Source organism: Lycium ferocissimum, chromosome 10, assembly GCF_029784015.1.
Source record: "Lycium ferocissimum isolate CSIRO_LF1 chromosome 10, AGI_CSIRO_Lferr_CH_V1, whole genome shotgun sequence".
Classification (NCBI taxonomy): domain Eukaryota; kingdom Viridiplantae; phylum Streptophyta; class Magnoliopsida; order Solanales; family Solanaceae; genus Lycium; species Lycium ferocissimum.
Window position 1 is genome coordinate 46,702,505 of NC_081351.1, and position 23,748 is coordinate 46,726,252.

General features: G+C 35.5%; 2 protein-coding genes and 1 pseudogene across 2 annotated transcripts in view; 1 reads left to right on the forward strand and 2 right to left on the reverse strand.

Annotated features, from left to right (window-relative positions):
- The window catches only part of LOC132034092 (tetratricopeptide repeat domain-containing protein PYG7, chloroplastic), a 52,955-nt gene that overhangs the window by 13,386 nt on the left and 15,821 nt on the right, over positions 1–23,748 (forward strand). The gene's annotated exons all lie outside the window — the stretch shown is intronic.
- Positions 7,296–21,478, reverse strand: LOC132033038 (serine/arginine-rich splicing factor SC35-like; annotated as a pseudogene).
- Positions 21,864–23,339, reverse strand: LOC132033042 (SNW/SKI-interacting protein A-like). The gene has a single exon (XM_059422896.1). The coding sequence runs from the start codon at positions 23,337–23,339 to the stop codon at positions 21,957–21,959; it is 1,383 nt and encodes a 460-aa protein (XP_059278879.1). The 3' UTR covers positions 21,864–21,956.

Below are 23,748 nucleotides of genomic sequence, written 5' to 3' on the forward strand. Positions count from 1 at the left end.
TGTGTAGGACAGAGTTTTATACTGTAGAGAATCATTGCAAGACTTATGAGTCAATGGAATTTATTTCCAGCTTGTAAAATACGGGTAGAATTAGAACGACTTGGAAGTCAATAAGTCAATGTCTCACTGTCCATGGAAGTATACCAACGAATTAAAAGGGTGTTTCCATTGTGGCCCACTCTTAAAGTTGGGAGATTTCTGCAGAATTAGTCTAAAGTCATTTCATAATTGACGAGCTAATGGACATGTGGGCCATGTCGTGTGGAAAATAATGCTGCTAGGCTAATGGAATTATTTTTTAACAACTGCCTACTTATGTTTTTTTTACCTTTCTTCTTCTTGGGTGGGCCATTAGAGCAAAAATTGGAACTATTCCACATGACATGGCCCACATGTCCATTAGCTCGTCAATTACGAAATCCGAGCAAAAATTGGAACTATTCCACATGACATGGCCCACATGTCCATTAGCTCGTCAATTACGAAATGACTTTAGATTTTTTTTTTAATATATTTTTACGCAGAAAAAATCTCCCGAATTTTTTATATATCTAAAATAATACGGATAATTTTTCCAAAAAAAATATAAGAGTGGGCCACAATAGAAACAATATATTTTTAATTGATTTATACCATAAATAAAAATGTATAAGTAGGCAATTGTTAAAAAATAATTCCATTAGCTTTAGACTAATTTAGCAACTAAATCTCCCAACTTTAAGAGTGGGCCACAATTATTAAGTTTTCATTTTAGAAAACAATATAAGTAGGCAATTGTAAATATTAACAATTGGATTATTAAGTTTTCAAAAGAAATTCCTAGAATTAAGCTGGATCAATTCCAAACCAAACCTCTTCCTATTTGTTTGGACAGAGTAATTATCTTCCATAACCCAAACAATCATTCGATTTTTTTTTCGTCCTTTCCTTTTCTAAGATATATTTTGCAGAAAAATAAAATAATCGAGCATTTGTTTATATATCTAAATATACACATAAACATATATAGATTTATGTGTAATTAATATATACTACAAAAATATACTTTGGTATTTTCACAAAAATATATCTACACGATAAATAGACATGGTATTTTCACTAAAAATATATTTTTATCAGAAATATACATGGTATTTGTTCAGCTGAGATGTATTTTCATGTAACATATTTATACCATAAATATGCATGGTATTTTCACAAAAATGTATTTATACCATAAATATACATGGTATTTAACAAAAAATTATATTTATACCATAAATATACATAGTATTTTCACACAAAACATAGTATTTTCACACAAAAAATTATACCATAAATATACGTGGTATTTTCACAAAAATATATTTACACAATAATAACTGAAGCATGTTGATTTAATTCTTCTTCCCCAAATAAAAGAAAACATAAAAGGAAAAAACTAATAGTATCTAATATGAAATAAAAAAGGAATGGAAATAGATAATTAATCACTCAACCTAATGATTGACATAGTAGCATAGAGTCGAACAACAAAAAAGAGAAAATTGAGATATGGGGGATTGGGGGCGCGGGGGTGGGGTGGGGGGGGGGGTGGGGGTATTGATTAAAGAAGGAACAGAAATGATTTGAAAAAATAGAATAAAGATAAAATATTAAGGGAATAGTTGTGGATCCCTGATTTAATGGAATAAATTTAGTAATTCTCCCTGAATTTGTGGAGTAAATGAGCGTAAGTTAAGTATACCCAAATTTAATAAAAGCTGCTATTTTTGTTCCACTTTAAAAGTTATGCTAATTATGTTTATAACTCTTAAAGCGTGACAAGTCATGTAAATTTTCTCAAGAAGAAAATTCCCACACACTTCCCTTCCATTTACTCTCCAATTATTTTCTTCTTCTTTAACAGTTATGTATTGTCATAAGGAAAAAAAAAGTACGTAATTGGGAAAGCCAAAGCACCTGTTTGAACTGGGTTTTAGGTAAAGCGGTTACTGATCTATGTCTAACTTAATTGGTACTTATCATAGATGTCTTCTAATTTAATAAAATACTCCCTTAGTTGCCCCTCTATATAATTTTACTAAGTGTCAAATATGAGTGTTATTATTACAATAAACTATGAAACTAACACTATAGCAAGTAAAGCTACTACGTAATGTATGGTTAACTTGGACCAATTATAGGTGCATTTTTCTATTTATACGTCAAGTCAAGGAATACACATTATTGGGCAGGAGTTTCGAAAATAATTTACTTTCTTAAAAGTGGTGGAAATTGATCCTTCGTATGTAATTCCTTTTTTACACAATACAATATTGGAAGAGAATAATTATACTTTAGCAAATTTTATGCCTATCGAACTAGAAAACATTTGAAGCTAAAGAAATGTCACGACCCTAATTACCGATCGTGCGGGCACCTACCTTATTATCACTAGTAGGCGAACCCTTACCCGTTAACCCATTAATCATTAGCCAATTTCAACTTCTTTAATTATTTATTAACAGTCAATAGATAAGTGAATTTATGAATAAATAAAACAAGTCATAATTAATATATAATATAAGTGCGGAAGTTTAACTATTACACCCCCAAAATCTGAAAGTCATCGTACAAGGACTTTAGCCAACAATGTCTAAAGAATGAAGTATATCTCAAATATAATAACAAATAATGTCTGGAATGAAAGTAGACATCTGAAAAGAGAGATCATCAGGTGGCATGGCATGGATAGAAGCTCACCCTCGGATCTGATCGAGCAAACTAGCTTAAAGCTAGAGATGTAGTCTGGATAAAATCTCTGGAACACAATCTACACTCAAAACGGGTGCAGCAAGGTAGTATCAGTACAAACACTATGTACCGGTAAGCATCATAGGCCGACTAAGATTAGTTCACGCATATAAGTATAAAATCAACAAGATAAATAGATAGGCACTTAATACTCAAATCCAAGTCACAGAATATCCCATAACGGAGTCACAACCTAAGATGAAGCTTCTAAACCACAAGTCTGTCAAATTTCAATAATCTCACCTGATAATCACAAGTCCAAGTTCCTTCCCTAGGTAGAGTCACTAATCCACAATTTGACTCAGTCAATGGTCATATTTATATCACAATAGGCATTCAACATCCATACCAAAATCCGAAACAAACGAGCATATAATAATGCAGAATAAAATGTAATGATGTGCAATGCAAAATATGATGACGTGTAATGCAATGCAATGCCATGCACTGGAACTGTACACACATGCTAACTGATATCATTTCTCAGTAGTCATGACCTGCAGGGGACCCATGGTGTCCATGTACCACTCTTTCGGGATACTCATCGGACCCGAGCCATAAATCCTCCGCTTCGGAAAGAACCTCGGACGCGGATCCACATCATGTACCACTCATTTTCGGAATGAACCTCGGACCCGAGCTCACAACTAGGTCACATCCTCACCCCCGGTCAAATGTGCCTTTTCATATGTATAGTAACACTATCACATCACTCTCAATGATCAATTCATCAAGTACCATGTATCAAATAGTATCACAAGTTCAACAAGAAGATTATACTAACTTCTTCACTAATTTCACATCACAATGTATGTCTTAACGTATTCCAGTTCATTAGTATGTATGGACTATGAACAATTAGCAATATCAATGTCAAACACAAGGCATTATGCCACAAGTCTTACGAACCATTTCCATCATGTATGAGTGTATGAATGCATAAATGAGTGTAAACATGGTAAATCAATGCAAACCAATAAAGCAACAGTGAAGGTACAAGTCACAAAGCCACAAGTCATATCAAGACTTGGATCAACTCAACCATGAAATGAATCATACAACCCGTCTCAACCAACATAAGAGTCTATGTCCCTCTTTACTTCCACATATAACAAGTACGCCTCCCAACTAAGTCTTGTATCACCAAGATGCTCCATTTTTCTATATATTATCATCAACAGTAAATCATACATCAAGTGTTCATCTACGTACTATCATAAATATATAAATCACAATTCAGGTCTAAACTCAGTATCCTTCCTTTCTCCGATGATATGTGTCACAATAAGAGAGAATTGAGTACAACACGATAATTTAGGTAATAAGTCTAATCACAATAACAGGACAACGAGCCACCATCAACAACAATCAACCTAATAGGAATCCATCCCGAATGGCCACAGTATGAATACAACTACACCTCATATTTCAGTACATAAAGTAATGGCGACGAGCCTACAAAATCAGAAGTCATACCAACCTAGCTAATATCCAACCAGAACACCATGTCCAAAGAACTAATCATGCTTTCTCCCGTCAATTCTACACAATACATATGTTTCGCTAATCAAAGTCTAACTAAAGTAAGCCGTAACCTATCTAGAATGTCGAGTAACAGTCTCGAATCGCCAAACCTTAGCCTTTCCTTCCTCTTTGGAGAACCTCGAAATGATTAACGTCTATCAAATATGAATTCTATGTCAGAATACGAATCTAAGGGTACCCATATTGCCATAGTTTTACCCAAAACTCAAAAATGGATCCAAAATAGCCAAACCAGAGCCACAAGGGCAAAACTATAATTTTATTGAAAATTTAGATACAATATAGTCAAAATAGTACTCTACGAGTCTAAACGAGTCCAACGATACCCATATTGCTATACTTTTAGAAAAATGTCCAAAATATCCCTACAATGTGAATCCGGGTTCATGAGGGTAAAACGGAAAATTTAGTGCATAATTATGTTACCCATCATCTAGTTGACCTTCAATCTTAATTTCATGAAATTCTATTCATCACAAGATATCTAAATTCATCTTTTCTATTTTTAGCCCTATGGTTCTTAACCCATTAGTTCTTCACAATTAGCGTGTAGGATGACTATGAGATGATGATAATCGACAAATAAATAATGAATAGTAGGTTAGAATCTTACTCCAAAGTGCTTGTGAATGCTTTTCCATTGTTATCTCCCAACCCTCCAACTATTGAAGGTTTCATCAATTCTTAGGTACTAATCTTCCACCCACCATTAATGGAGCTTAAGCTTGTCATGGGATTTGAAGAAGGAATTATAATGAATCACATAAGGGTTTGCACTTACCTTCGAGGAGGAACTTCACCCTAGCCCTAGAAAAATAGCCTCTCATATTCTAAGGAAGTGTTTTTGGGTTTATGATGGGAAAGACTTGAAAAAAAGACATTAAAAACGGACTTTCTGCTCAGTGGCGGGTGCCCAAATTTCTGATTTGTTCAAAACTTCGTTTAGCCCTCGAAACTCATCCGAAACCTGCCGAACACAAACCATATATGAATTTTGATTGTAAACCACGTTACGGATGCACCCGTGATCTCAGAATTCCCAAAAGAGATCATTTTAAACCGGTGTTGACCAAGTCAACCCCAACACTATGAAACTAAGCCTTACTCGAGACTCAAAACATCCCCGAACGCCTTGGGACCCAAACCAATGGCTTCACTAAGTCATAGGTCGTACTAACGGGACTCGGGGAAAGGGTCAACACGGTTAAATGGGTCAAAATACTATAATGACTAAACATGTCGTTACAAGAAAATAAGAATGCTGTTGGAAATCAAGACGAGTGATGGAATTGAAATAATGAGCAACACAAATTCTGGTTAACCTCGCGTATGAATCACATATTATCGGCTACTCTAGCAAAATTTGGTAAGTATTTATCTGTGTTTAGGCGTGAATGGTTGCTTTACTAAGTAAAATAAGGCAAGAAGCAAAGGCGCCACAGTTGCGAGAAGCCATAGCATCCACATCCAATTCTAAAGCCCTTTCTTATTCTTAAGCAACTATTCGCTCAGTTGCTGAAAGATAGAGATCATATTCTCTAAAATAAGATCGAGTGCCAGCTTTATAAGCTAGGCAAGCCGAGCACTATACTAGGGCATGAAAGGCTTAAAGAGCCTCTTAACTCCAAGGCAATCGGGATATTATTAATCAATCATCGTTAAAAAAAAGTGTATATGTAAACACATTACACATTTATTGGTGTATTGTACACACCAGGTATGAAATATTCTTAGCGATAGAATTTTATGCGGGGAAATCGCTCAACTGGCGAGTTATAATCGTCAGATCACAATATGTCACCACTATATGGCCCGCAAATCTGACTTGGTAGGACAGTCCATTGGTTTGTCGATACAGAACGAAATTGAAGGATTGTTCTTTCTGCTGCAACATGGAACTTTGGCAACAGGCACGGCAAAGTAATTTGTAAGAACTATCTTCAACATGCACGGATATGGAATGACTGCATAGATCGGCAAAATAATTTTGCTTTTGAACTTCTCATCACAGCCTCATTAACCCAAAAAAAAAAACATAACAAGCCAACCCTGCAAAGTATTGTGTAACAAGGAAAAACCAAATGCTCCCCAAGCAATATCTTGTTACCTTTCCCAACTTCCTTATCAAGCTAGTCAAATCCATATCCATCTAGCAAAAAGGTAGAAATTCCTAGGGAGAGAGCACCCTTAACACAGTAATTTACCCCCTACTTGCATCAACCAACCAGAGTTCAAATGACAGTACCCTAGCTATCCCATAACCTCACCTAAAAGGTGGTGGTACTTAAAACTTACGACCTCAGAGATCAAAAGCCCCAATTCCCCTTCTACTGCCATAGGAAAGTTCTACTGTGTTTTGTGTAAACTAATTAGCCCATATGAAAATAAGAAATGTGAGAATATAAGCATGGATTTCTTTCATTAAGGAGATCACAACTAACACCTTCCCAGGTAGAATATGAAGTTAAGAGAAACGAAATGGTTGTCAGGCCAAAGGCATAAACCTAGCGTGACTTTAGTAATTCAGGAGTTTCTTATCCTTACCGATCATGAGCATCCTGAACATTTGTATAGAAATGGTAATTTCTCACTGGAAACAAAATTACAACAGCAAAGCTAAAAACGCAACAACGGCAAAGATCGCTTGCCATTCAACCAACAAACAGTAGTATGTCACCAGTAACAAATTATTATTAGCGAAGTTAAAAACAACATTCTACAGCTGCTGCATCTCCTTGCCATTCAGCTAACAAACAGTAGTTTGTGACCAGCAACAAAATTACAACCAACAGCAAATATAATAGCATCAACAACTGCTGCATCGTCTTGTGATTCAGCCACACTGACTTTTCACAGACCTAGGAAGACCAATAATTCCCATCATAAGTAAATTACAACAAGGTATACCACCACAATATTCCATGCAAGTATACTTTGAATTAGAAAAGAATTAAGAAATCAAATAATGCCAAAAAGAAAGTCTACAGAAGCGTAATTATAAACCAAAAGTAGAAATCTTAATATCACAACACCAATCTGTAATACCAGAATGCAGAGGCAACATCAAAAGAAATTCTGGGATGGATTAAGTACAACAAAAGGAGTTAAACCTTATAAGTAAGTCGGGCCAATCAGTTCTAGCAAGCAGAATACAGATGAAAGGATCATTCATTTGGGACTGTCCTGATACGCAGCATCAACCAAAGCCAGATTACAACCGTGGCCTCCTCCATTTCTTCTTAATCCTGAAAAAGCAAAATAATACTTTTTCATCAAGTTTATACGATAACAAAACAACGTATGACGGCCACAACTTACATCAGCATCAGAATGCGGCAAGGGGCTACGAGAACCAGCACATCTAACCCGCGATGAGATACTCTTTGGAGTAGGAGACTGGTCTCGGCCCTTGTGATTACGTCCATCTGGACTAGCATCTCTAGAAGGGGTTGTTCTACATGGAGAGGGGCTCCTTCGAGGAACGGGGCTACGGCGAGCGGGGTAGGGGCTACGGCCAGCACGGGAGGGGCTTCGGCGAGCAGGGGAGGCACTTAAATATAAAATGAAATGTTAGACAAAGCTTATGAAAATAGTTTTCCATGGGGAAGAGAGAGATTAGAAGCAAAATATTAACCAAAAAAAATTCTACCTTCCATGAGACCGGCTTCGGCTGTGCCTCTCATCATATTTTCTTCTCCCACGACCTTTGTGGTAATCAGGGCTGCGGATTCTGCTCTGATGACGGTAATCTTTGTCTCTCCCACGGTACTGATCACGATCATACCTCCCCCTACTTCATCACGGTCATACCTCCCCCTACTTCTACTTTGGCTTGTCCTTTTAGAATCCCTGTCCCTATAATGATCTCGATGCCTAAAATAAATTAAAAAAACGTGAAGTTCAGATTGTGGATACAACTCTTCAACATCTCTTAGCTCAACGCAAAATGTCAATCATTTAACTCAAGTACAACACAAAAGGGGAAGCAAGATTCTGAGACCACTTCCACCTTGTTTTAGAGAGAAAATGGGTGATAGCATAAGAATATCAACGAAGGGAGGACAAGGAAGAGTTAAGAGATTATTCATTTTAACACCAGTATCCATTCTAACACTAAAAAATGCTTATCCACAGAAGCTCAAATTTAATTATGCCTTGATGGGATCACCACATTCCACACCCATAATAGGTTTTGAAGTTATAGCCCAAGATAGTTTACTTAGAATTCAGAACAAATTCTCTGAAAATTCAAATAGAAAAATCCAACCACTCAGGTTTGTCAACTTAGGCTAAGCATCACCATTTCCCTTCCATTCCTTACTCCAGATCATCTACATTTCATTAAGATGGAAAGAACAGGGAATTTCAAGAAAACCAATTCAACAACATTTTTTTACATATTTTGATTGCAAAGGGTCGTGAGATCCAAAATAGCATCTCTCAAACAGGTAGTAGAATTTTCTACTAGTAAATCCTGCACATTTGAGTTACAGAAGAAGATTTCGGGCAACTGTTTTAATATCAAAATCAGTTAGAAATCAAAAATTGTAAAACTGAATATAGGAAATATTTGCCAACAGTATAATATTATGAGAAATTGGGGGAAAACTACATCTCTGAATGACTTAAGCTGTGTTTAATTCCACAGAGGGAAGGCTCACGAAAGAGGAACTTGTATGTTTACTTCCATAAGGTTGGAGTATTCTGACATTCTACTCCTAGTATGCGTTTGGACATGCGATTTCATGTTATGATTTCAAGTCATGAGATGAAATCAACGTTTGGACATGCGATTTCATCTCATGAGATGAAATCCCAAATCATCCAAAAAGCCATGATTTGTGATTTCAAATTATGATTTCAAAAATTTTAAATGTAAAAACTTGACCCGTAAGTTTATATTTTGTAAAAAAAAAAAGACTCATAAGTTGGTAGATATCTTTAGCAATTACTCCACCAACCATTTACCAACCTTATTAACTTCAACCAACCGTTATTGATGTTCGTACCATGTGGGAGGATTATATTAAAGAGTAGTTACATTACTATTCATGTTAAATTTTTTTTTTTTATTGAACTAAAGTTTGATAAATTGATATTGTATTTTTTAGAAAGGCCTTCTAGTAGCGTATTAATTTTGTTATGAACTATGACCTGCTCATTTGGTAAGATTGTATAAGAATTGGGAAGGTTTTGATAGTTTTCACAACTTGTGCGGTTTTTATGTCTATAAGAAAAAATACAACTTAAGATTCAAATTGCATGTTCCAAACATGATTTCATCTCATGGTTTTAAATCATGATTTCAAATCATGTCCAAACGGCTCCCTAGTTGATTAGTACTGACAAGTAAAACCATAGGTATACCTTTCCTTATTTCAATCCAAGTTTGATCAATTGATATTGTATTTTTTAGAAAGGCCTTTTAGTAGCGTATTATTTTGTTATGAACTATGACTTGCTCATTTGGTAAGATTGTATAAGAATTGGGAAAGTTTTGATAGTTTTCACAACTTGTGAGGTTTTTATGTCTATAAGAAAAAATACTACAATTTAAGAAATCCAAATTGCATGTCTAAACATGATTTCAAATCATGTCCAAACGGCTCCCTAGTTGATTAGTACTGACAAGTAAAACCATAGGTATACCTTTCCTTATTTCAGTCCAATTTTGAAAGGGTTTATAAAAGAAAAGAAAAAAAGAATCGGGGAAGGTTATCAAACCCTCTGCTTCAACTTCCACTAGTGTTATACTTTTTTTTTCTTTTTTCCGTCCACTAGTGTTATACTTACTTACCAGATACCGAAAAGGATCTACACTTTTGTTCCCCTCCTACAAAGCTCTCTGTCCACCCCAACTAAAGACAATGGTAACCTGTTTTTTGAGTATTGGACCTACCCTATCCGATAAGGGATCACCAGCAACCTCTTGTAGTTAGGACTCCTTTGTAACTACTTTCTAGGAGTTGGTTTCACCTAGAACTCCTCCTCTTACTTGTATTATATATATTGATGTACATTGTATTTGTATGAAGGAGAAGCTTCAGTAATTATTCCCTCTAAGTCTCGTCTAATATGGTATCAGAAGCCGGTTTGGACTCTTCTTCGACGTCCTCTGTTTCCGGCGCTTCACCCTCTTCAACAGTTCCTGTGATGTCCTCTTCTCCCTCTTCCAATCCTCTTAATCATGCACACCACTTTATCTCCAGTAAACTCACTTCCAACAATTACTTATTCTTGGAAAACGCAATTGTTGCCGTTCTTGCGAGGTCAAAACCTTCATGGCTTCATTGATAGATCCAAGCCATGCCCACCTTCTTCTCTTACAATTGAAGGTTCGACAACTGTTACAAACAATCCAGAATATACCACTTGGATCCAACAAGATCAAATAATCATGAGTCTCCTCATATCTTCTCTTTCCGAAGAAACCATACCCATCATCATTGGCTTGAATACATCCAAAAATATTTGGGATGCATTAGAAGCAGCCTTGTCTTCTCCTTCTAACACTAGAGTCCTTAACCTCCATATGCAGTTGCAAAACCTCAAACAAGATGACCTCACTGTCTCACAATTTCTACAAAAGGCAAAACTTCTGTCCGATGAGTTAAAGCGGCTCGGCAGGAGACAAGTTGAATGCTTCGATTTCAATATTTATGTGTTTAAAGGGTTGCGCTCTCGATTTCAAGGATATTGTTACCGCATTATCGCGCGACTTGAACCAGTTTCATACTCGAGCTCCATAGCCTACTATTGAACCATGAGTTTATCCACGGCTCCTCCATGTCCTCCCTATCACTTACTTCTACCGATACATCCCATACCCGGCTGACCCGTGTTGCTCAAATGCTCCTTCAATGGTGATAGAAAACACCCTGGACACACTAATAATTACTCTCAAAGAGGTCGCGGCAGATCGCTTAGGGGACGAGGGGTCGTGGTGGCCGAAATCAATATCAATGAACTAACTATGGCAATAACTATTCTCCTATGGGTCAATCTTGGAATACCAACAATGATGGATGAGTCAGGTGTCAAATCTTTAATGGTACAAATCACCAAGCTGCGACTTGTTTCCAGCGCTACAATCACACTATAAATCCTTCGGCTCATCTCACTCATCAGGCACCAATTCCGTTGACACAAAACTCGGTTCCCGATATCGGCGCTACTCATCATGTTGCACCTGATCTATCAAGCTTTACTCATGTTGAGGAATACAGAGGTCCGGATCAACTACATGTTGGTAATGGACAAGGTTTGCCGATCCAAAGTACTGGTAGTGCCTCTTTCTCAAATCTTTCAAATCGTAAATTTTTCTTAAATCAGATTCTTCATGTTCCTTCTATAACTAAGCCTCTTCTCTCTGTTCAAAGGTTTGCTAAAGATAATAACGCTTTCTTTGAATTTCACCCTGCTCATTTTCTTGTTAAGGATCGGGACACCAGGATTCCGCTTCTTTCCGGTCAGAGTGATAGCGGACTTTACACTATGTCTATCAAGCCACCGTCCTCAAGTCATCCTAAAGCTCTCACAGCCGCAAAAGTCTCATCCTCCTGTTGGCATCTTCGATTGGGTCATCCGCATCAGAAAGTTCTTAGTCAAGTGTTGTCCACGCATAAGCTTTCTAGTTCTAGTTTTAGATTACATAATTTATGTACGTCTTGCCAACTTGGCAAGTCCCATAAACTGTCTCTTCCGTCTCGTATTAATAAAAGTACTTCATTTTTGCAACTTATTTTTGCGGATGTTTGGGGACCTTCCCCTTTTCTATCGTCTCAAGGTCATCGTTTTCTTCTCGTATTTGTTGATGATTTCTCTGGTTATACTTGGTGCTATCCACTTTTTAGAAAATCTAATGTCTTGTCCACTTTCTCTCAATTTCATGTTCTTGTTGAAAGGCAATTTAACACAAAACTTATGGCCATTCAAACCGATTGGGGTGGTGAGTTCCGTCCTTTATCGACTCTTTGTGCAAAGTTAGCCATAATTCATCGTCTTTCATGCCCTCACACTCATGAACAACAAGGCAAGGTTGAACGCAAACATAGACACATTGTTGAAACTGGATTAAGTCTCATGGCACATAGCTACGCTCCCTCAAAGTATTGGCACTTTGCTTTTGATACTGCCGTTTATTTGATTAATCGACTTCCCACGCCCACTAATAATGGGAAATCACCCTTTGAAGTTGTGTTTCACACTCCACCAGATTATTATTTTCTTAAAGTGTTTGGATGTCTTTGTTTCCCGTACCTCCGTCCTTACAATCGCCACAAAATGGATTTTAGGAGTCAACCTTGTGTGTTTTTAGGGTACAGTCCATCACATCATGGTTATCGATGTCTTGACATAGCCACCGGTAGATTATATATTGCACGACATGTTCGTTTCGACGAATCTCACTTTCCCTTTGCCAACAGGTCTATTCTTGGACCACCTCCGCATACCACTATGCATCCCTGGGCTTCGCCCTCCGGTCACTTTACCACCTTCACAATGTTTACAGCCTAAGGTTCCTACTCCTCACCTGTCGTCTGGTAACTCCCTAGTGCCTATAAGCTCACCTTCCTCTCCCTCAACCTCTCCTATTGATAATTTGAGTCCTGCACCTATAGATTCTGCTGCTCCCTCTATTCCAGTTATTGGTTCCTCTACAACTCTCACACAACCTTCCCCTACAACTCCGCACCTTATGACCAAAAGTAACCCAAAATCTGCCAAACCACCTCAACGATCTCACACTATGCAGTTGCGTCCTGTGTTCAAACACAAGCCTTCCTCTCATTTTGCTTGCACAGTTGCCACTACTACATCTTCTCCTCCTTCCGCTGAGCCTACCACCTTCACAGAGGCCTCTAGGTTCAAAGAATGGCGTGATGCTATGTCATCCGAGATGATAGCCTTGTTCAAAAATCAAACATGGTCGTTGGTTCCCTTTAATTCCTCCATGAACTTATTAGGGTGCAAATGGATTTTTCGCATAAAGAGGAACTCTGTTGGTCCTATTGAGCGCTATAAAGCTCGTTTAGTTGCCAAAGGATTTCATCAGGTTGAGGGCCAAGATTATCATGAAACATTCAGTCCGGTTGTTAAACCCACCACCATCCGCATCATTCTATCATTGGCAGTTACCCATGGCTGGCCGTTGCGCCAATTGGATGTTCAAAATGCCTTCCTCCATAGTGAGCTTCAAGAAGATGTCTACATGGCTCAACCTCCAGGTTTTGTTCATCCTCAATTTCCTACTCACGTTTGCAAGCTTCACAAATCTCTTTATGGTCTTAAACAAGCCCCAAGAGCATGGTACAACAAGCTTCATCAATTTCTCATCACCGTAGGTTTTACATCTAAAACTGATGTCTCTTTATTCATCTACTCTCATGGGAATGTTATCGCTTATCTATTAGTCTATGTAGATGATATTGTACTCACAGGGAATAGCATTTCATTTCTTGACTCGTTTACTCGAGCACTTGGCAGTGCCTTTTCCATACGAGATCTCGGTCCGCTTCAATATTTTCTTGGTGTTCAGGTGCAACGTAACAGCCATGGTCTCTGGCTCTCTCAATCACAATATATTCTTGGTATTCTCACTAGAGCTGGTATGCCTAATTGCAAACCACTGAGCTCTCCTATGGCAACTACTGTGAAGCTTCATAAGGGTGATAGCCCCGACTTTGATGATCCGAGTCTTTACAGACAAATTGTTGGTGCTCTTCAATATCTCACACTTACGAGACCGGACATCTCCTTTGTAGTGAACAAAATGTGTCAGTTCATGCGTCATCCTTCGATAAATCAGTGGGTTACGGTGAAACGAATCCTTCGGTATCTTCAACACACCAAGTCTATGGCATTTTTTATTTCGAAAGCTTCCACTCTTCAGTTACAGGCTTTCACTGACTCCGACTGGGCTGGTAGCATTGATGATCGGAAGTCCACAGGAGGCTATGCAATATTCTTCAGTCCAAATTTAATCTCCTGGTCCTCAAGAAACAACGGACAGTGGCACGTTCGTCAACAGAGTCCGAGTACAAAGCATTGGCAGATGCTGCTGCTGAATTAACATGGACTCAATCACTGATGTTTGAGCTTGGACTTCAACTGCCTCGTGCTCCTATTCTCTGGTGCGATAACATAGGTGCTGCATATCTATCTATTAATCCGATTTTTCACTCTCGCACCAAGCATGTCGAGATCGACTTTCATTTTGTCCGCGACAAAGTTGCCAGACGTGACTTACTGATTCAGTTTCTTTCCTCTAAAGATCAGGTAGCTGATATACTCACGAAGCCGCTGTCTACTGCCAGATTCCAGTTTCTACGGGACAAACTCAAAGTGACAGACCCACCTTTGGTTTGCAAGGGGGGTATTGGACCTACCCTATCCGATAAGGGATCACCAGCAACCTCTTGTAGTTAGGACTCCTTTGTAACTACTTTCTAGGAGTTGGTTTCACCTAGAACTCCTCCTCTTACTTGTATTATATATATTGCTGTACATTGTATTTGTATGAAGGAGAAGCTTCAATAATTATTGCCTCTAAGTCTCGTCTAATAGAGAACCTTCAAGATCGTTTCTCTTGACCGTTGTTATTAATTGCGAGGCGAAACAACGGTTATCGCTTCAAATAATGGCGTGCAAAGTGATCAAAAGAAAAGCAACGGGTTTTGAATCTTTTTTTTTCACAGGGTAAAAACGTTTTCTGAATCGCGACTTTGGAGTTGGATAAATTTTGGTGTGTATTGGATGCTGAAATGTAATTTGATTATTGGTATAATACTAAATTCATGTATGGCATTTTTTGTTTTTTTATAGATTGTATGCTTCAAAGAAAAATAAATTGTTTGCTTTACTTGAAAGAAGTGGTGCACTTCACTTCTCACTTTTCGATTCAAGTCCCATGGACCTTGTTGCTTCTTTTTCCTTTTCATTTTTAAACACATTGCCCTTGATGTAGAAAGAATGCATGATAACAAATTCCCATGTGTGTTTACGGTTTGGTTAAAAACCAATCCAAACTAAAAATCGAATCAAACGGATTAAAGAAACCGATATTTATTTGGGTTGGGTTTGATTTGGTTTTAAATTTTTAAAAACCAATAATATTTTGTTTGGTTTTGGTTTTACGAAAAGTGAACCGAAGAAAAAACTGAACCAAACCGACAAATTTATACATAGTTTTTATTATTTGTATATATAAAATACATTAATTTTTATAAATACTTTTTCAGTAAAAAATTATTTATCTCTAATAGGCTATTGAACTTTATACCTTAACCCCATTTCCATAAACAAATCCATGAATTCAAACTCTTTTGTTGAAAGAAACAATTATGAAATTTACCTATATTTATTTTTTGTATTTCTTATAAACTTTATCCACTTAATTAAACTTATAAATCCTAAGATATTTCTTTCATAATCCGAGAATATTATAGCTACCACAATAAAAGGGTAATAACGAATTATAAATTGGAAAAGGATAGAAAATTATCTCCTAATCGCAAGAAGAAGAAGAAAAACATGAAAGAGGGAAATAACGTTAGTTTTCTAAAAACCGAAAACCAACCCTAACCGAACGAAACCGACTATAACCAAACCGATGGATATATATTATATTTAGTTTGGTTTGGTTTTAAGTATTTAAAAACCGACTAGAATAGTTTGGTTTTGGTTTTAATCCAAAATCAACCCAAAAGGACCCATGAACTCCCCTAAATTTCCCTATAAGAAATAGGGACAACTACATATATATGCATCTTAAGGAGAAATATTTACAAAACGTGACGATAGTTTTATATTTACAAAACATAACATTACAAACCCTTTACAAAAAATGCTTTAAAAAAAAATTATTTTTAAAAAAATTACTTTTTTTTTTTTATTTTTTTTGAAAATATTTTTTAATTTTTTTTTTCGCTCAAAAATTTAGGTATGAAAGTTGTATGAAATGTATATATCTCGCTCAAGGCTTCAAAAGTTCGCTCAAAATTTAGTGTATGAAAACGGTATGAAAAATGTATGAAATGTGTATATCTCGTTCAAGGCTTAAAAAATCCGCTCAAAATTGTGTGTATGAAAATAGTATGAAATTTGTATCTCGCTCAAGTCTTAAAATTTCGCTCACATTTTCGTGTATAAAGTTCATGTTAGATTTCTGTAAAATTAATACAACTACAACAACATTGTATACAACTTTGATACAACATTCAAGACTTAAAATAATCGCTCAAATTTTTGTGTATGAAATGTGTATATCTGGCTCAAGGCTTAAAAATTTCACTCAAATTTTATGTATGAAGAACGTATGAAATGTATATATCTCGATCAAGGCTTAAACATTACGCTCAAAATTTTATGCGTGAGAATGGTATGAAATGTGTATATCTCGCTCAAGACTTAGAATTTCATTCACATTTTTTGTATATAAAGTTCATATTAGGTTTCTGGAAAATTAATACAACTACAACGTACCAACTTTCATAAAATATTCAAGGCTGAAAGTTTTCGCTCACAATTTTGCGTATAAAATTATATTAAAAATTTTGCTCACATATACATTTCATACGGCTTCATACACAAAAATTTGAGGTAATTTTTTAAGCCTTTTTAAAAAAATATAAAAATTATTTATATATATATATATATATATATATATATATATATATATATATATATATATATATATATATATATATATATATATATATATATATATATATATATTGTTTTTTAAAAAAATTAAAATATTTAAAAAAAATTAAAATATTTTTAAAAAATATATATATATATATATTCTGGGAAAAAAAATCGAAAATATATGAAAATCCGTCATGTTTCGTAATATATCGTTATGTTTTGTAAATAAGGAAAACTATCGTCACGTTTCGTAAATATTTCTCCTTAACATGTATATATAGGTAGTTTTTCCTAAGAAATATCCCCAATGTTTGACAACGACCAATCGACAGACAACGACCAATCGACAGACAACGACCAAGGTTACATTAACACAAACAATTATATTCTAATGTAAATCCTAACATCCACGATAGCACGTTAAGTGGCATAATCATATTATACTAAAAGTGAGAAGCTCTTACTTTAAAGTTAGATTATAATTTTACCCCTACAGTAAATCCGAATGTAATAAAATATTTAATTAAATAGTAATATTTTAATTACATAAAGGTAACCTGATTAAAGATCTAATTTAATAGTAATATTTAAATTACTGAGTGAATAAGAAGTCCAGCAGCCTGATTAATTTTATTACTTTTGTTCCATCAGTTTTCTAAGTTCAATTATCTTAATTATCCAGCCTTAATTGTTTGTTTCTTTATCTTCCACGGATGATTACTTTTATTGTTCCATCAATTTTGTAGGTTTACAAGATCGACCAAACCAAATACCCACTTATCTCTTTCTGATTATTTTTAATTTTTTTAAATTCAAAATTCTACTTCTGTTTCAATGGACTAATTAATACACTTAATAATGATATTAATGTAATTCTTTAGTGTATACTTTTTCCAGTTAATACAAAATTTTATCAGTATAGTGAAAAATCTTATTAATTAGCCTAAGAAAAATGATAGTGGTACAATGACTCTTCGATTTCTTCAATTGCATATAACACTGATTCAATTCTATTCATAAAAACATCTCAATATGTATATCAAAGGAACATCAAGTGGCGAAGAGTAACGACTTCCAATAGTGTCTTATGTAGTTTTGATCAAACAACTGCAAATTAGATATGTTAATAGTGTAACTCCCATCCCTTTCATCTCCATATTTTTTATATGTTTAATATTGCTAGCATTAAAGCAGCAGATATGATTGGCAGATTGCTATGTTTCTCTTGGAAGGTTATATATTGGTAGAAAAATTTTAGGTATCAACCGAAAACACCACCTAATGCATACTTAGTTGGAGGAATTCTGATGGAAAATATAAGTATAATTTTGTTACTTTTTTTCTTAGTGTCAGTGTATTAAACCAGAGTTTTATGTGCTATTCATTGTCATTCCTTTGATGCCAGGTCAGTTCCTTCGAAATCTTTTCTTTCTGTGCTTATTTCTGAGTCCGGAATCGATATGTCCATTCGCGACGTAAATCACAATAATATCGGTACGCCGAATAACAACGTCTTGTTCGTGACTTGGAAAATCTCAACGCTCAAATCCCAACAAGGTTCTCAATGACTATGCCTCGAGTAGGTGAGCACCCTTGCGAGCTTGCCATACAAAGGATTAGAAAAGAAAACAACAGAATGCTAGCAAGACATTGTAGATTTTACATGCTAAAGTTGGCCGAAGAACAAGCATCATCAACCGGTAGGGAACTAACATCTACAGAAAGAAGATCTGTCTTAAGAAACCCAAGATATTCAACTGAGGACGATATTGAAGACTTCAATTCTGATGATGATTAAGAATATTGTGATTTTAGTTTTATGTTTAATTTATGATGATGTTGTTAATTTGAAGAATATTAGTATGTTTAGCGGAAGATCAACTCAAGGGCATGTGTAGGCTCATGTATTTTAAGTTTTTTCTTTCTTTGATGATTGTATTTTAACAAGTTTGGGTTCCAAATTAATGAACAAGTTTAAGTATTTTCATATTGTTAAGAATGATGCAATTTAATTATTTTGAGATTGGTATGAATGATGCAATTTTGACTAAAAAATAACACGCTTAAATCTAAACCCTAAAACATAAATAACTTAAAGCTAATGATAACAAGTCTTCAAACAAAAATGGACTTCGAGCACTTTTCAACCACTAAAATGACAATCCGAAGTTTAGCTTATCCTTGATGTATTAAGCCTACCTTATTAATCGCACAAAAATAAGTAGGGTTCTATATAAAATATTGAAGTTTCGGAGTCCCAAAACATGATAAATCTATGGCTAAAGTATGTAAAAAAGTATGAAAATGTAAAAAGAAAAAGGAAAAAAAAAAAGGAGACTCCTTTAACGCAGTAAATTACTGCGTTAAAGGACTTAACCGTGCCGTTACGGTTAGGGGTGTACAAAGCAAATCGACAAACCGCACCAAACCGAGTCAAACCGAGAAAAAAACCCAACTAGTGGTTTGGTGTTGAAAAAAAAACCGACCATAATTGGTTTGATTTGGTTTTAGCTAAAAAAAGTCAAACCAAACCAAACCGACCCGACATTACATGTATTCGATTTTTAAAATATTTTATACATAAAAATATTTATTTGTAAATATTTCTTAAATTTTTTTGTAGTTTTGTGGTCTTTTCTCATATTATTTTAAGCTTGAACTTAGAATTTTGAATGTCAATCAGTTTTATATCCCATGGATGTTAGTAACTCAAATAAAGTCCAAATCAAAACCAACTCAACACTAATGCTAACAAAAGAAATTCAATTCTAACACTAGGAATGACAATAATGCTGGATATCTATTCTTTAGTTTTGCATAATTGGTTTAGTGCGTAAAAATACATAGCTTAATTTTTTTCTTTGTCATGTAATTAATACTTATTAGCCGTACTTATTTTAGCATAACTTAGTATTTAGATTAAAGTCGTTTTCTTTATGGCTTATTAATTAGCAATGCTTAATTTAACCGATTTTATTATCTTTTTTGTTGAATATTTTAATACGATGTCATCACCCATTTCACATTTTGTGTTATTTTCTTAAGAAACACCTTAGTTATATAGTTGTATCTTATTAGGACTAAAGAAATATTTGAAGTAAAAGTCATATATTTTGTATAAAGACTTTTTCCGAAAAAAAACCCAAAAAACTCGAAAAAACCAAATAATGAGAAAACTTGAAGTTGAAAAACCCGAATTTTATTGGTTTCGTTTGATTTATAAATTTAGAAACCCGACGCAATTGGTTTGGTTTGGTATTTGAAAAATCCGAACCAATACAGCCCTAGTCATACGGTTAAGTCCTTTAACGCAGTAAATTACTGGGTTAAAGGTACTATGGTAACTTTTTTTTTGTTGTTAGGATATTTTGGTTCAAATGGTCTTTTTTGGGTCATTTTGGTTCCGGACTCCTTATTTCTTGTAATTTTTTGGCCTTAGAATTTATTGTTACTTTGAATATAATCCTATTTACCCTATATTTTTTATTTTTGGTAATATATTGATGTGTTATTTTTGCCTGATAATAGTTGTTTCCAAATGCTTTGTTCTTCTCCATTTCTTAGATTGGTGATTCATTTCTATTTTATTTTTGGCTAATAATATGATTTTCAATCGAAGTAGTTCTCTTCTTTTTTGAATTGTTTTGTTCTGAAACCTGGAAGTGGAACTCCTTATACAATATGAAGTCTAATGTAAATGAGTTTCTTGAAGTGAAATAGAAGATGAAAAGACATGAATTGTGTGGATTAATAGCATGTTGGTCTTTCAAGGAATTACATCTACTTTTAAATGACGACTTGCATATATGTGCATTAGTCATTATTTTTCTTTGAAGGACAGATTCTCTTTTGAATTTTATTGTCAACAAAAACCTTTTGTGTCTCTAAATTTTATTTTGAATAGATGCAGATAGATTCACCAAGAACAACATTTATATAGAAAAATTAGGGCAGTTATAATCATCTCACATATTTGCACCTTATAGCATCAAAATAACTTAATCACAAAACATACATATGTATTCAACCAATTTTAGTTCAACGTCATATCGCTTACAAAATTCATCATTTTAGCTTTCACTTTTTTCGTTTTATTTATGTCATTTTAAATCAATTTTACACACGAGATAGGGATACACGTGCAACCCACGTGGCCACAAACTAGTTAAATAAATAAGCTCTTACCTTGGTCTTGGACTGTGGCTTCTTGACCTTCCTTTTGTCCTATCTACAGGCTCCAAAATTCTACCTTTGTCACTGATCACAAAAACAATCCTAGTCTCTATTAGACAATTGTTTTATTCCACAAAACAAAATGTTATTACAACTCAGTTTATAGAATAAAGATGCACCTAAAAATACAAGATTGAAAATCACAACTTTAAACAAGGAAAGCTCAGCAACTTTTTCCCAGTTTTTTCACCTAATTTAATGCTAATATGCAGAGACCACAGTAGACATTTAACTTTCTCAATTACCTTTTACCTTGGTCTTTCTTCTTGAACTTCATCTTTTCATATGGATTTCTCCAGACGTGATTTTCGTTTTTATTGATTTTGTTGCCATATTCGTTTGGTCAGATTTTTCATTGAGTTCGGGAGGATTATCAGAAATCCCCATTAATTTCCACAAGTTTGGCAAGAAACCTGAGGTTTTCGATTGTCAGGGCCGGATGCACTTTGAGTAAAGCGGTGCCATAGATGTAAAAAAAAAAAAAAAAATGACATTACTGACGAAATGAACGCATATGTCCATGATGCTCATGTTGTAAAGCTTGTTGCGCTGCTGCAAAAATTCTTCAAAAACATAACAAAATTTTAAAGCAATATAATTAGAAGATGTTATAACTTATAACAGCATGAATATTGAGAGAAATGACCTGACCACTTCTAAAGCTGCAACAATGGAGATCTGTTACAACTGCATGAAGATTGAGACTATAGGAGCCACATAGGCTATAGGGTGGTCACTTAGGGAGATTTATGTGCCTACATGGTGCCACTACTACCATCATTTGCCATATTGTTCTTAACCTCTGTCCAGAGCTTGTCCAAACCAAATGGATCATCTCTTGGACCAGCCCTCTCAGTTGATGTTCCAACAAATGCCTTGTCAGGCTTAAAACCGTCAGTCTTGATGATCTTCTCCAGTTGCTGCTCATCAGCACCTCCATACATATCAGAATCAACATCTTTCTTTGGTCTGTACAGAGTAGACACAGTTGGCTGAGCAGGAAATAGACCTTTATCATAGATATTATAGGCATCATCAGTGGCAAATCCAGAATCCATCCCTTTCTCCTGGTTGAACAATCTCTGGTCATACATCATAATCTCTCCTCCTCTTGATGTAGAAGCCATCCCAAGAGCCAACTTTTCGCTGATATCACGGTCTCCATCTCTCGTGATCTTTCTCTTCTTACCACCCATTGCTGCAGCATCTTTTGCTGCTTCCAATCTCCTCTTCCCACGTCGCTCCTCACGTATCTTTTCTCTCTGTAATCGACTCTCATTCATGGGACCTGCAGCTCTCTCAGATCTTGCCTTGCGGGCCAACTCCAGAAGTTCCATCTCTTTCTTTTCCTTCTCTTTCATCATCATCTCCTTCTGAACCTTTGACCGCATTGCAACCGCTACTTTAGCTTTCTCGTCTACAACATACAGAACTTCTGAAAGTTTTGCCAAATTATCATTGACCCGGACCTCCTGAAGTCCCCTTCCATCAGCAGCAAGACGCTTATCAAGTGGGATTGTGTAGCCATTAGGGTTCTTCCAGTTTGATATACAACGCGGAATCTTCCAATCCTGTTGGTCCTTCAACGTAACAGGACGAGGAGGTGAATGTAAAACGGGTACGGGTGGTGAACCCGAAGCCCTAGGGACCTTCTTGTGCTTGAACTTAGGTGGCTCGATAGGGTCCACTGCCTTCTCCACCATCCTAATAATCCTCTTCTTCACGCCTGAATTGTACTGCTGACAAGGCTTGTACTTAATGAACTTGGATTCTTGAGATTGTATATCAACTTCTATGATCTTCTGAAGGGCAGCCTTGGTCTTTCGAGTAGTCTCCTCGATTAGTTTCTGCTTCTCTTCCACGTCCCAATCTTCGTCATGGTCCTTGTCATTGTCTTTCACAAACTTCGGGACGAGATTCTTGTACTGACAATAAACAATTTTCTTAGCTTTTTCACCGTGCCTCACAATTGCATCGTACCTCACTTCACCGTATTCATCCACAGTAACAGGCAAAGTATTTCGTCCATCTATTTTTCTGCCCATATCAAGAGGATACCGTGAATAATGGAGTTCAGGGACTGCTCCTCCATCCCCAAAACCCTGTAGCCGTTTTGTGCTGCTGGTTGATGGTGCCATGATGAGAAGAGAATGAATTGGTAGGTTTGGCTTTATATTATACTCCTATAAAGTTTACAAGTAGTCCTACAAAGGAAAGGAAAGGAAAGCATGCAAGGAATCCTACAACGGAAAGGAAAGGTAATCCTAATCCTAAACAGAAAGGGTAAGTAAATCTTCGTAATTTCTCTTCCAATTTATACAACTATTATTCTTCGCGCGGCTTGTGTGGTATCAAACGAAACTAATCATAAAAAATTTATTATCTTATTTATTTGATATAGCTAAAAATCCTTATTTATCATTGATATATTTAAATAAATTTTTAAAATACTAAATTCTAATTTTACTTATTTGAACACATCAGATTACATTAATTTAACAAAAATTCAAATCTTATTAGGATTAACTTTGTTCATATATATAAGTC